The sequence below is a fragment of the Haliaeetus leucocephalus genome, unplaced genomic scaffold (genome assembly GCF_000737465.1).
Source record: "Haliaeetus leucocephalus isolate CR32 unplaced genomic scaffold, Haliaeetus_leucocephalus-4.0 Scaffold2, whole genome shotgun sequence".
Classification (NCBI taxonomy): domain Eukaryota; kingdom Metazoa; phylum Chordata; class Aves; order Accipitriformes; family Accipitridae; genus Haliaeetus; species Haliaeetus leucocephalus.
In genome coordinates this window covers 14,306,461-14,321,103 of record NW_010972438.1, presented here as the reverse complement: position 1 = coordinate 14,321,103, position 14,643 = coordinate 14,306,461, and the positions used below count along the sequence as shown (strand labels likewise).

The window sequence follows — 14,643 nt, the reverse complement described above, 5'->3', positions numbered from 1 at the left end:
GCGGCGGCGGAGGAGGCGGAGCGGGGCCGCGCCATGAGCACGCAGGCGCGGGGCCAGGGCGGTCGCAGAGCGGCAGATCCCGACGGCGAGATGCCGGCCACCGAGAAGGACCTGGCGGAGGACGCGCCCTGGAAGCGGATCCAGCAGAACACCTTCACCCGCTGGTGCAACGAGCACCTGCGCTGCGTCAACAAGCGCATCGGCAACCTGCAGCACGACCTGAGCGACGGGCTGCGCCTCATCGCCCTCCTGGAGGTGCTCAGCCAGAAGCGCATGTACCGCAAGTACCACCAGCGGCCCACCTTCCGCCAGATGCAGCTGGAGAACGTCTCGGTGGCCCTCGAGTTCCTGGAGCGGGAGAGCATCAAGCTGGTCTCCATCGGTGAGTGCATCCCCAGCGGGTGGGTTTGGGGCTTTTTTTTTTTTTCTCGTTTTATTGTGGTTTTGGTTGTGGGCTGTTTTGTTTTTGGGTTTTTTTTTTGGCGCTGGACCTTTGCATCGCAGAGCGTGGATGGGCTGGGGGCACTGGGCAGCCGTGGGGTGCTCCCCGGGGCTGCGGGGTCGGAAGCTGAGGGGGTGCTGCTTTTCTTTCTTTCTTTGGAGCGTGAGCTTTGGGGGCGTAGCGCGGAGTTGGACTAAAGCTGCGTGTGCCATAGGGCTGCCCCGCAGCCCTGCTGTCGGGGCTGGCAACGCTCTCCTATCCTCCTGAGGTTCTCTCTTAGTCACTATTTCCCAGGTGAGGCTTTGCTTTCAGGTCTTTTCCTGAAGAAACCCAGTGCCAGAGCACGTTCGCTCCCTGTGCAGCCTGTTTCCGATAGCCCCGGCAGGAGACGCAGCTGGGACGATGCTTGTCCCAGCCGGGGGTCCCTGGGCTCTGGCAGGGTGCTGGAGCCTGGCTCCCGTGGGGCGAGCTGCGGGGAGGTACACGCTACCATAGGGGGTAGAGCAGGGTGAGGAGACTTTCCTTGCTCGCTAGAGCCCAGTAGATGATGCCAGCGTTCAGGTTAGCGTGGATGCTTGCCTAAGCGCGGTTGCAGCTTTTGAACAGGGCTGCGCTTTCTCCTTAATCTTTCAGCTGTGGTAGGTCGTGGGTGGAAAACGTACAAGGGCCTCTGCTAGCTCCAGGAGATAGGTGGTTTGAGCTACTGCCTGCCCTGGCTGGCACTGGGATTGACTGTCCATGCCATACTGGGGGGTGCAATTGCTAGGTAACTGGTGGGCTGCTCAGGAAATTAAAGCTGTTGGCATGCATGTCAAATTGCAGATGATCCCTCAGGAATGCCTGTGGTGACTGTTTTGGGAATAGCTCAGGTGTGGCTGCAATGCAGTCTGTAAAGCAATAATTTGAATGCCTGAGAGATCTCTGGGAAGGAATGTGAATGCCTTTTCTAGCTCTTTGCCAGATAACTCTAATTACTGCCTCCTGATGACTCTGGCCTCGATGAATTGCACAGCTGAATTTGGGTGAGTGCAGCTCTGCTCAGTTGCCTAAAACTCTTGGCCAGGGTGAAAGCTGTTTCCCTTCAGAGGCTTTAGCTATAATAGCAAGAAAATAGAAACTTCTCCAGTTTGGGAGAGACCTGGCCCTCTCTGGAAACCTGTGGCTGGGTGGAGTAGGTGGGTACCCTGTTGTTCCCCACTACTAATGTGTAAAAGCAGCTTTGGACAAATGAGGACTGTTGGGTCCCGAATGGCTGATTATCCTCTTGGAGGAAGACAGCTATCGTACTTGCAGCTGGGAACAGAGCTGGTGCTAATTATTTACTCGGAGATGCGCTGCCTTTGCACACAGTGGGGTTTGAGTTGCAGCTGCTGACTCCTGGGCTGAGCTTTTGCTAACGGTGGAGCTCACCTTTCCTCCTTAGCCACTGGAATAGCTCCTTAGCAGCCACAATGCTAACACCAGGCCAGTGCTCCCCTCCTATTGTATTGTTTGCCCTAGAAGAACGTTGCTACTCCAGCTGCCTTCCTATTTGTCTGTGGGACTTCCCGAGGGCTGCGGGTTTGTGAGATCAAGGTTAGTCCGGTCAGGCCTGGCTTCCAGTGACTTCCTTTCTAGAAATGCCGCTCCAGCAGCACAGCTCCCTCACAGGATTAGGCTGAGCTGCAGGGTGGCCGTAATCGTTTTAAGACTTGTCTAACTGCTTTGCAGCTTACTTGCATTGTGCTGGCTATTAAAAAAAAAAAAAGAAAGATTAAAAACCCTCCAAACCCTGAAAAAACTTGTAGTTGAAGCTTTGGGAGAAGGGAATGGCTATGGCTGCTAGTGCCTCTGCTGTACCCCAGCCTCTGCGTGAAGGGGTATGCAGCTCCATCCTTGCTGTGCCACCAGAGCTGGAGCCAAGTGGTAGCACAGGAGCCCTGCTGTACGGTCCTGGATAAACTGAGCCACTCCTGAAAAAACATCCTGCACTCACTTTCCAAAAAAGACACTCAAAGCAAGCCTTGCAGTGCTCCACTTGGTGTGGGCTTCAGCCCCTTCAACCACCTCTCCTGCAGGCGCAGGTTCGGCTGGGATCACTACCTGTCCCTATCCTGTTTCTCCCTGCAGGTTCTGAAGAACTTGGGGCTTGCTTTGTGTTTCTAGCTTTTAGTCTCCTTTTGTGTTGCTGAACAAAACCAGGGCCATTACAGGGCCTGGAGCTATGTACCAGTAAAGGCTTTTAGGTGGAGAACTTTTATGACCAGGTTGGTCTTTAGGGCCTGGGGTGTTTAGGGCCAGCTCTGAGCCAGATCAGCTGGCAAAACCTGACAGCTGCAGCTGCTGGATTTCTGGCATTAATAATACCATCAGATCTCTGCTAAGTGGATGCAGTGCCTGTTCCAGTTATTATTTAACTTCCAGGAATGTTTTGGAAGCCATGTATTATGGCTCAGCTACTGCTGCTATACTACAACCACACTTTTAAACTTTTTCAGTAGCAAGCTTTTGGCATTTGGTATTTGTCCATTTAAAATAAGTCTGCCTCTACACAGAGAAATCAGTTAAATTTATAGTGTTTGACCACAACCCTTTCTGGATGTAGTTAGGACTCCAGCCTCTCACGCTGCTGTTACCCCTTGTTCAGTCTCTGCTCAGTCTTTTGGTAGTTTCAGGATACTTTTCTTCTAAGCATGAAGTGCCTTCACTTCAGTGCACATTCGACTGCATGTGTGGTCTACTATAAAAACGGCCATAAAACACATAGGTGCTTTGTGCCATCCAGCAAAGATGGGATTGAAAGCTCTGAAAAACCTGCTGTGGGGGCAGGTGACTTCACAGATCTTCTGCTCAACATGAGGTAGCTGCTGTGTTACTCAAGTGTTAACAAGTGTTTAAGTCTAGCTTTTTTTTTTGTCTGCTAGACTGAGATAATTGCAGATTCCTGGGTGCTGAGTGGTGTGCCGAGTGACAGGCGCTGGGGAGTAGGATGCCAGGAATGCAGAGCACAAGGCTTTGCTCTTGGCCAAAGGAGCTGATCGACTCCACAGATTACTTTGTATGGGAGCCGCATTGTGCCTTGCTAAAAGCTGTAGCAAGTGGCAGAGAAGGGGGGGCTGAAGCTAATTTGGCACTGAGCTTGCCCCTAGAAACCCTGATAACAGGCAATAGGAGTCAACTGATTTAGCTTAGAAACAGAGGAGTTCAGTGTCTGAAGCCTGTGGTTTCGGGCTGTGACCTGCCAAGTTGCACCCAAGCTTGCAGCCAGCAGGTCCTAGGTGTGTGCTCCGGTGCTGTTCGGTGTTTCTTGGCAGCGTCTTTGTGGGCAGCGCTCGCCTGGCAGCCCCGTGTTGCTGGCAGAGGCAGGATGGGTGCGGAGCAGCTGGCTGGCTTGTTTGGTAAAACTGTAGTCTTGGACTGATGCAGTCAGATTGATCAAACTGAAAAACATGTGGTTTCTTTGCTGGGTTGTGCTTTCACCAGATAAGTGAGCTGATATGGCTTGCCTCGCAGCTGCAGGATGTCAAGTGGCGATGCAAGTAAATGGATGGGCAGGGCCAGCCGGGGCTGCGTGGCAGATCTGCTGCCCTGGCACTGGGATCCAGTGCCAGCCTCGGCTACAGGTGTGTGGTTGGTTTTCAGGTTTGTCTTTGTGGTGGTCCTGAGTCCCCACTGCAGTGCCTGGAGGGAGCTGAGCCATGCCAAGTACTTGATGTGTGCACTGTGCTCTATAGCGCAGACCTCCAGCATGCTCTAAAGATGAAAGTATCTTGACCTCTGAGTCTCAGTACCTTATTAAAAATCTTATTTTAGGAAAATAGTTGAAAACCAACTTTCTTCCCTAGGCTGTTCATACACTGAAGGGTGACAAAGCAAATTTCGAGTTCTAGAGGAAAATGCATCTCTTCTAAAACTTGGTAAATGTGTTATCCTGTAATGCCCAGAGCTAGGTGCTTGAAAACTGAAAAAAGGAAAATGTGTTTTCAGCCTGTATTTAGGGTCTCTCTCTGTCTCACTCCAGGTGCTATTAACACATCATAAGGAGGTAGTCAAAATACACTTGCATTTTGTCTGCCACTTACCTGTGACTTCCCTGGAGGCTGTTTTCTGGAAAATATCCAGTGTGTCTTGGAAGCAGGTTTCTGCTTCTTGGAAATGTGACACTTAATCCTTCCTCTCAAATTATTTTTGATAGACTGGCAGTGGGCCTCACTGCTGGAAACTGGAGGTGGCTTCATTTTCTGAGGGTGGCTGGTCTCCTCAGGGCCTTCTGTTTCAATAGTTGGACTGCTGGTCTAGAGAAAAAGGGACTTTGCATGAGCTATTTGCTCCAAGGTACAGGAACCTTTAAGGTAGTTTACACAGACTGTTCTTGCATTCTTTTACATATGAGCGGAAACTTGTAAAGTGATCAAACTTCAGTAAAATTACTTGGGACCAGTGAGACTAATGTGCTAAACAGCTTTTTCATTTAAGGCACTGAATGCTATGCCAGCTATTCAAGAAGGACTGAAGTCTTAACTGCTCCATATTCTAATGCTATGTCCTGTATTGACTTACCTGGGGATGTTTAAATGGGTCAGGATAACTCTTTTCCTAGCCTACAACTGTAATCTAAGAACGTGGTTAGCCTTGTGTGTGGCCATGCTCCTGTGTTGCCAGTATTGTTCAGTGTCCGCTCCAAGCGATGGGAAGTAAAACAATGATCTCTGAATTTCCCAAGCTGCAGAGGAATTCTGTTTTCTCTCTGCCCTCAGAAACAAGACTTTGATGTGCAGCTAGTTTGGGACCTGAACAAGGGCTTACCAAGTCTGGACCACTAATACATGCTAAGCAAGCACACCAAAGCAAAACGGTGTGTTGCGGGTGATGCTGGTGTGAACAGACCTCTGCTGTACTGTGACACTCGCCAGGCTTCTGCCACCAGCATCAGGTGGGCCTGCCTGCGGACCTGTCCGCCGTTACTGCCTGGTGTGGAAAGCAGCTCACGAATACGGCACCTCACCTGTAAGTCACTGCAATAATGAAGGTGCAAAGCTCGCCGACCCGGGGTTTGGCTCTGTTAGCGCTTGGTGCCGGTGTGCCTGAAGAGCCTGTCCCAGTGGCTGTTGCTTACAAAGCATCAAGCCCAACTTTGGCTCTTGGGGAGGTGGCCAGGCTTTCTGTAGAGAAACCTGCAGGTTCCTGTGAGATTTTCTTGCTTTTTGTGGGTGTACTCTGATAGTACTGTGGGTCCTGTTCCAGAGCACCCACCCAGGGGGAGGGGGAGTCATCTCAGTGCAGGTGCGTGGAAGTAGGTAAGGGTGTGTTGCTGCAATCTGCTTGGATTTGGCAAGAAAAACAGAATCAGGTGTTCCAAGTGTGTCTATGCTGGAGGAAGGAAATGCTGTGTAGCTAAGTGTTAGCTATTGCAGGAAGAATCTGAAACAAAATACATGTAGAAAAGGCTAAGGGAAGGCACTACCCATCCTTGTAAGGAGATCTGAGCAGTCTTTGCTACAGCCTTCATCGTATGGCATGCTCATGAGGCTTAGTCTGTTGCAGGCTGAATTCATGCTAACAGTGAGGGGGGGACCAGATATGTGCCTTCATGTGTTTGGAGGAATAAGAGTAGCAGTTTTGATGAAAATACGGTGTCTGTGAAACCTGTGCTAGCTGCTCCTGTATCTTTTCTTGATGGCTCTAGTAGTGCCTGTGTGGTAGAGGTGGATACTCGCCCACTCCTCTCGCAGCCACCGCCTGGGTGGGGTGAGCGGAGCTGCCCTTGCTCTTCTGGGAACTTGACCTTGGGTTCAGAGTTGAGTCAACCGAGATCTGAGGTTATCTCTTCAATGGGCTAAGCGAGCTCTGCCTGTTGATTTGGATTAATGCAATGAAGCTCCGGTGAGGTTTTTCCCTACGTCTTGCTTCTGGGGACTTGGTGCAGATTTTTATTTTTTTTTTTCCCACAAGGCAAAAGGTTCTGTAGATTGCACTCCTGCCTATTTGTGTTCCTCCTGAGGGAGGATCAGTGCTCTGTAATCTAATACGGAAGACACTTTCTTCCAGGTCATCATTAGGAGATAAATCGTACTTCCTGCACCCAAAAGCCTTGCAGTGAGTGTATGTTCTATCCTAACCAGATGGTTCTCTGGGCTCTGATGTGGTCTCTAACCTGTCTGTTGTAAGCCTCTGTCAGCTTTCTGTCCCTCCTGCAACTAACCTTGAGTTTTGGAGGTATTTACATAATATCATAGTGAGGATTGGATCTGCTGTGGTGTGCTTTGCATTCAGCTAATGGATTGCAATTCCTTGTGTAAATACTACTCTGCTGTAAGCAGTTGAAGTCTAACATCCATAGTGAGATGTGTGCAATGTCTAGTTCCTACTGTGCTAGTACATGGCAACTGTAATGCTCGCAACCACTGCAAGAATAAACCAGATTTTTTTTGTGTGTTAGCGAAAACAAGCTAGGCAACTTCAAACAACAGCCAAATGAAGCTTTGCCCAAGTTCCTGGGGAAGCAAGGGGTTGCCTTCATCCTCCCTTGTGCTGACTAACACCGCAGACACTGTCCTGGAGCTGCTTGGGGGTGGGCAGAGGATAGAGCAGCTGAATCCTGTCTCCCCTGGTGTGATGGGTGGGGGCTGTATGGATCTCCTGCTGATACTGCCCTTGGAAGAAAGCAGCCGTGGCTCTCTAATAAACCCGCTGAGAAGAGTGGCCACACATAGAACTGCGCTGTCTGGTTGCTAATGGGATGTTTCCTCTGAGTCAGATGATGGTCCTCTGCTGTTCCTTACAACTCGCAGAATTAGACCCCTAATCTAATGGAAAGGAACCAATAAATACTGAAGGCAATCTCTAGCTTTAAAGCATAAATTCAGCTGATATTTCAGAGCTGTTTTCATCAGTGAAATATAGCAATTCTTACTGATCAGGCTGGTAAGTTGTTAGTGGCAGAGCTGTGAACATCCAGGCTGGGATCTTTCTTGCAAAGGGACAAGCTGTTTTCGTGTAACAGCAGCAGCAGGTTGCATGAACTCTCCTGCCAATGTTACCCAGTAATAGCACAAAAATGGCTGTGGGCTGCAGTGACATCATGGGCTGTGGCTCCTTCTCCTTGCTTCAGGGCATGCCATAAATCATGATGCGCTTATTTGTAAGAGCATTGAATCACTCCAGCATGAGCTGGCCAGGCTGCGTGACAGCACAGCTTCCAAACGCTGGGCCCTCTGAGGGCGAGGTGGGCACAGACAGACAGACAGACTGCCACGCTGACGCCCACCCAGCCTGCCTGCTGCAAGGGAACAGTCGGGCAAGGGCTGCGGCAGCAGCGTGTCGCGGCATCGCCCAGGTGCCCGCTGGCAGGCGGTGCGTTGCTGCAGACAGCGCTGGCGTGGGTGCTGTGCTGAGCAACCAGCCAGAGGCCGTGAGCCACCCTCTGCTCTTGCCACGCCGTTGGGATGCTCTTGCTGTCTTCTGCAAGCCTGGGTGGGGTGCAAGCCTTTGCAACGCTGGCCACAGTCCCTCTGTGCCGCTGCTCTGCTGCGGAGCCGTAACCGAAAGCGGTGGAGTCACCCTTTCTGCTAGCCCACGGCTGGTGCGTCTTCCACCCGCTTTTTTTTTTTTTTTTGCTGAAATCTTGGGGGCCCTTCAGACTGCGAGATGAGCTCTGGGCTGAGCTATTAAATGCTGCTCTGACACACCAACTCCTGTGCCTTGCATGGGTGCTGCAAGCATGTCTGCACCTGGGGGCTGCTCCAGCCTGCCCTGGGGTGGGATGCTGGCGGCTGGCTCTCCTCCACTGCTCGCAGCCCACAGCCATTTCAGGCTACCCTGGGTGCTTGCGGCTGCCTACTGGTTTTGATTAGTCTGTGGCGGCTCTTGTGAGGAGACAGTGTATGTGTCTGTATTTCTGAGCCTATGTTAAAGGGCATTGTCATGGTTGGTGGGCCTAAAAGGAGCTGTAGGTGGCAAGTGGTGAGCTGTGTTGTGTAAACAAGCTTTGAAAGGTCTCCTCTGGAACCCTGCAGCAGAAGGTGCAGTGTACGGAGCTGCTTTGAGCAAACCGCCCATGATACGTGCATCTGAAGGTTATTCAAACACAGAAGAGGAAATACTGTTCCCCTTGGCTAGGTACTAATGTGCTCTATCTATGCTTCCTTTAATTGGTATAATTAACTGGGTTACATTCCCTTTTCTCACAACAACCTTGCAGCAGTAGGTGCAGCACGGTTTTAGTGGACTTCCCACAGGCAAAAATACTGGCAAGCCAGGTCTCTGAGCTAGTTTAGGTCTCTAGGCTAAAACACTGACAAGTACATCTTGGAGGTGACCTTTACCTTTGTGCAGATCCTCCCTTTATTATAAGGTGAGTGGTAGCTGCAGGACCCTCTGGGCTCAGACCACAGGAGCAAAGAGCCTGAGCTGAGGGGTACGTGCAGGGTCCTGCATTTGTCTCTGAAGCATCTCCCTGGCTGGGGCACTGCCAGTATAACAAATACACCTTGCGTCTGTCATGGTGTGAGACACAAATCTTGGATTAACCTGACTGGTTTTGATCCTCACTACAGAATGGGGAACACTGGCTTGCTAAACAAAGTTGGTGCCAAACTGTCATCTCGATGGTGCAAGATATCAAGTGTTACTTCACCTCTAGCTAGACAGTGAATTTCTGCGGGGTTTCCTTCTCTCTGCAAGGCTCAGAGTAATTCTGCTTGTTGGTCCCCCAAACAATCCAAAGCCCAGGCACCTTTGAGCTTGCTCCAACACCTGGATGCTTCTGCAGAGCAGCTGTTTGCTGGTGTTGCTGCTAGTTGTGGTGGCCCTCTGAGCAATTGTCACTTGCTCAGATGTGGCTTGTTATCAAATTCCCGTGTGGGGGAAGAGTTGGTGTCTCAGCAGACTTAACATACCGGCTGTGGGAAGACTTAGGATGCTAATCATGGTGTTTCAGCTTTGTTCCAGCTGTTGATCAACAGTGTGGCTGCATGCAAATATCTGATAGCTTATGTAACTGCTTGAACAAGATCAATGATCTAATTAAAAGGCAAATAGAAACAGCTTTAGTTGTCTCTGAGGATTATTTCTTTTGGTAACTCTTTTAGGCTTGTGGTAAAATGCCACTATGAAGAAATAGAAAAACTAGGCTGGTGGCTGCTAGGAAGATTTGTGGTGACTCTTTCAAGAGAGTGGTGACTTCCAGTGCCACAGCCTGAGCTCAGCAGTGCTGGACACTGTGGCTGTCAGATGTCAGGACAAAGACATGGGTGCTTTTAAACTGGGACCGCAGGACACTCTCTAGTGGTGCCGTCTTAATGCTCTCTTAATTCTTTGTGGTATCTAGCTGTGGTATGTAGCTCTGTGGTGTCTAGTGCTGGCTGAAGTGAGTTTGACACTCTTAACAGAGGATGCAGCATGTGTGCTGGACAACTGAACTGCTACATCAAATAGAGATGGCCAAAGGGAGGAGGGTAACTCTTACCACAAACCCAGTACAGCTGCTATCAGAGAAGACCCCGGCAGGCAGAGATTGGCTGTGTGTTGATAAACCAGCTCCTGTGCTAATCGTACTTCCCTGACCTAACCTGCGTAGTGGGCAAGAATTGCCAGCTCAGTCAAGTCACCAAAGACCATGTGAGATGCCTACTTGAGGGGCCACAAAATCAGGCTGCTGAGGAGCGCCTGCAGATCCCTGTGGCCCTGGGCTGCAGCGTGCCCCAGGGCTCCCCAGAGCTCTGCAGAAGCAGGAGCGGCTCACAGGTAGCCGGTTACATTTTTTGCATCCAAAAAAAGTTAGAAAAGCCTGAGAGAGTCTTCCAGGGGTTCAGATTCTCCTCCAAAATGTAAGAGTGAAGAAGCACTAATTGCATTCAGCTTGCTGCCACAGTAAAGCGGGGCTGGCTCAGCCCTGCCCTTGGTGCTGTCACATGGGATGATTAGTGGCTGCTAAGTGAGCATTACTGAGCATGCTAATGACTTGCAGACATCTGCAGTTATAGAGATGGGAGCATGTGGGACTCCTGGACGAGGGTATTGCAAAGACCTTGTCCCAGAGAATTAACCCCATCGCCACTGGGATCCTCACTTGAGTATATCCCAATATACTGCTTTCTGGGAGGAAACAGTTTGGAGCTACCCTGCAAGGGTCAGCTCACAGGTGGTTTGTTCTGCCATGAAAGCACCAGGAGCAGCAGAGTCCAGTGAGGAGCTGCTAGTTCAGGCCCTGGAAACAGCAGAGATGCCTGGGGTTTCCTGGGTGGAAAGCTCTGCTGAACAACCCTGACTCAACCAGGGAAAACCCCTTGAAGTTAGTGGCATAAAACCCTACTTCAACAAACCTATTTCACATTTTGCTGTGGTTTTGTAGCCTAGCTCTGAGTTCAGTGTTTAAAGAAATACCTTTTCTGATATAGGTAAATAACTGAAGAAAACTATGTACCTTTAACAGGTTTTTGATTGCAAGGAGGAAAAACAAACTGCTTCACATGAAGTGCTGCAACTATTGGTTGAAAACACTGCTTAAGGCAAAGGAAGCCTAAATATTTTAATTAACCAGCTTTATTACTTAAACATAGGCTTTAACAAGCTGCAGAATATTTCATACTCTACCTGTAAGAAAAGTAGCTCAGGCTTCTGAAGCAGTACCTGGACAGCAAGAGTATTCAAGCTCAAATATAGAAGCTGAAAGGAGCATCCCAGTCTTCGTCTAGGAGTAGGACAAACACCTGTAGGGCTTTTGTTCTGTCTGAATGGAGGTAATAGCATGTTACTAAACATTTTTCATGGTGAAATGGAGGAACTGATAACAAATGAGGTGGCCTAATGCTGTACCTAACCTGGTAGGTAATTGGAAGGGGTGTGTGAGATCAGGCAGAACGGCGTAGCTTGCAATGTTGCTGCATCTATTCCAGCTCTAGCAAAATTGCCTCTAGAGCCAGTGCTTTATTTTTTTGTGCTGTGTTAAAAATGTGAAATACAATAGGCTTGCAAATGTGAACAATGTGAGACTGCAGATTAAAAAATGAGATCTTGCAGCTGGTGAGAATTTGGGTAATTGCCTGCACCCTGCTCAGTCACCATGTGTGTGGTGGAGTGCTGTCCCTGAAGACTAGGGAGAGCTGCGAGCTTGTGAAGTTTGGAAAGACTTGTGTGAAGCCTTTACTTGGAAGATTTTGACTGTCCAAGCTGGACTTAGAAGTCCGGCGCCCTGAGAGGAAAGGTGGTATCCCTCTGAGCGCTGGCTAGCTCAGAAACACTCTTAGCAGCCAGAGCCTGTTATGGCCGAGCAGCTCCTGACACACTTGGATTAGGCTGATGGTGTCAAATGAGCAGAGCTGCTCCTGCTTCTTGCTGCAAGCAGCCTGTGGGGGGAAGAGGAGGAGGAGGATGGCCCCTGAGCAGAGCCTGTGCATGGCAGAGGATCTGTGGTGTGGGAGAGCAGCACTGGGGGCTGGGGCCAGGCAGCCCACGGCAGCTGGTGAGAGCCAGGGGGTCCCTCGGGCTACTCGGAGCGATGCAGAAGTCACCCATACGAAGCAAAGCTTCGCTGTGCAGTGAGTGAGTTTGGGTGGGAGGAGTGGGTATGTGGTCCGCAGAAGTGTGCATCGCACAGCTGTGGCTAATATGTGCTCAAGCTGTACCAGTAATCCCATATGGTCCTCTTTAAGGTGCTCAGAGACCACCCGTGCAGACTGTGCCTCTGCAGATTCACCACCGCTCTCCTGCTCATGAAAGCTCCTCTCAAAAGAGGTCTGTCTGATAGTGGCTGCCACCGTCGGATGAATTACCTGGGCCTCAAGCCAAGCGTCTATTCCTTATGTTAGCAGCTTGTAGCTGAAACCGTATAAACACAGCGCTGTCCTGTGTGGGATATTAAACACACAAGGCTTAAATCTCGACCATGCAGGGGCGAGCCTTGTGCTATGTGCAGATGGAAGTGTGTTTACTGCTGGGTTGCACAAGTATACAAAAATATGTTCAAACAACTTCACTGCTTTCTCCAGAAAGACAGAAAAGCTGCTTCCTTCAAGAAGCAGCTGCACAACACTGAATGTTTTTTATTTAAGGATTAACATTCCAGGAAGAAAGTGGCCTTCTTCCTTGGACAGGGATGGTCATGGTTTCCAGTGGAGGGGAGGGTTGGTGTCAGTATGTGAAAGCTCGTGAAGAACTAACATCTAGCTAGCTTACACACAAAAGCATTAAGACCTCTTTGTTGTGGTCATGGAAAAGCAACAGTGCCTGCTCGGACTGCAGGGATGTGCAGTGGATGCATGTGTTGGTAGTGACTGTGCAACTGCCCCAAGCATCCTCGCTCGGTGCGTGGCTGCAGAAAGCAGCCTGGCTTGTGCAGATGTGTAATCCCCCTCCTAATGAGCACTCGCATGGCAATGCGGTGGCCAGAGCTTGGAGGCAGGACCACAGCTGATTTCAGGTGGTTTGCACCATCACAGCAGTCCTGAATTGCAGTGACATGGCAAGACATGTTCTGGTGGCAATGCGCGGGTGTAGGGCTGCTTTTGGTGCTATGTGTTTGTTAAGGGTGCGTACCTATGTCTGAGTGTCAAAATGAATTGTTGAAATGGCTCACATGTTGGACGGAGATGTTCAAAGCGGCTGTTCCTGTCTGCAGTGGGGTGCAATTGCATGGTAGAGGTTAATCACCTTTCCTACTGCTTCTCAGGGAAATGGTAGGACAGAGGTAGCTGACCTGATGATTAATTCTGGAGTAACTTTGTCACTACGCTACAGAGGGCTACAGAGCATCTGTAACAGGGTATCTGTGCTTAAATGCTTCAAAACAAACCCGGGTGGAGCTGTGCCGTTAGGTGCTCAGAATCAGAGACTATCAAAACTGAGACAAACCACAAATCTTTTGCATAGCTAAAGTAACTGGCAGGGTGTTTTCTGATGTGTCACCAACCCCAGACCACAAAGCATGCTCCAATCCTGAGCTCTTTGGTGCTGCAGTGTGGAGTGGAGATGGGTTGAGCCATGCAGGGCTGCATGAATGGGGATTTCCTTCGAACAGCCCTGTGCACAGTGAATCAGTCAGTACAGCGATTCTGGTTTCAGATGGAAAAATTGAATCTTGGTGTATGTTGTGGCCAAGGATTTCCCCAAACAGTAATCACTTCTGATAATTTCCAATGTGTTGGTTTTGGCTTCAGAAACTCCATCCATTGCAGCTTTTATGCCTGGCGTCTGCAGCACAGAAGATGTTAGACGGCCCTATCTGAATGGGTTCATTTATCTCGGCAGGATTTTACATGCTGTTTCTTATAACTATCTTGACCTACCCCCAGTGTGAGTAAACATGCTCTTCAGTAACGCAGAGGTCACTGGCGTCTGGAAACCTCTGGATTACTCATTGCTCTTCAGCCTTGCCGAGGCTTTTTTTTTTTCAGCTGCATCTTTTGCACCTTTTCCATCTCCAGTGCATGCTGGTGCCTGAGGATGGACCTTCCTGTTGGTCTGCTTCACTGAAGCTTGGGTAACCTTCCTTCAGTAATGTAAGATGCAACACAGCGCTAATGACTTGTCACCTAATGCCTCTGCCGGCCCCTGGGAGGTCTTTGCACGAACTAGCCAGGTTTTTAACCTTGGTGCAACCTGAAGTGACCTGGTGAGATTTAGGATTACTTTAATCCTCCCGACATGGTTACAGCACTCTCACGCTTCGGTGACAATTCTCAGTTTTGTTGTTACACTTGCAGAAATAGGACTCTACAGCCGTTTTTATCACTTCACCCTGCTGATGGAGGCTTGGCTCTCCACTTGTGTACGCACATGATGCGTTGTGAGGAGGTGCTTTTTTTCGTTTGCATGCGTGCATGAAAGAACCGCCTCCAGTTCAGCAGACTCCTCGACGAGTATTTCTTGCTAAGGTTAAGACAATTTTGCATTTGACTAAAATGTTAGTGTCTTAAAGTGGCACTCGTTTCCTGTGAATGGGGTAGCGGTGTTGCTGATGTGGGCGTAGGCGCCTGCTCTGATGGGAAGGCGAAGCCTTGCGGCGCTGGGGCAATAATTGTACTGACCCCTGGGGAGCAGAAACCTGGCACAGGATCATTCCCCTTTCTTCTGCTTTCTTATCCCACCCCGTGCCCAGAGGAGGGGGGTGTAGTTTGTGTCGTGTCCCTTGGTTTCAAGGGCCGAGCCAAGCGTTTCTCAGCAGAGCGTGGCAAAGGCAGGAGGGCTCCTCTCCCCCCCCCCCCCCCCCCACAAAAACACGCTTC

At 50.0% G+C, this 14,643-nt stretch overlaps 1 protein-coding gene across 4 annotated transcripts in view; it reads left to right on the top strand.

Annotated features, from left to right (window-relative positions):
* Nucleotides 1–37: 37 nt before the first annotated feature.
* The window catches only part of FLNB (filamin B, beta), a 73,026-nt gene continuing 58,420 nt past the window's right edge, over nucleotides 38–14,643 (top strand). For 3 of the 4 annotated variants that reach the window (XM_010572236.1, XM_010572253.1, XM_010572230.1), the window contains exon 1: nucleotides 61–382. In XM_010572236.1, the coding sequence (XP_010570538.1) occupies nucleotides 91–382 (292 nt within the window). In that variant the 5' untranslated portion in view covers nucleotides 61–90. Of the gene's footprint in view, nucleotides 383–14,643 lie in introns of all 4 variants that reach the window. The other variant, XM_010572245.1, reaches the window with a different exon arrangement.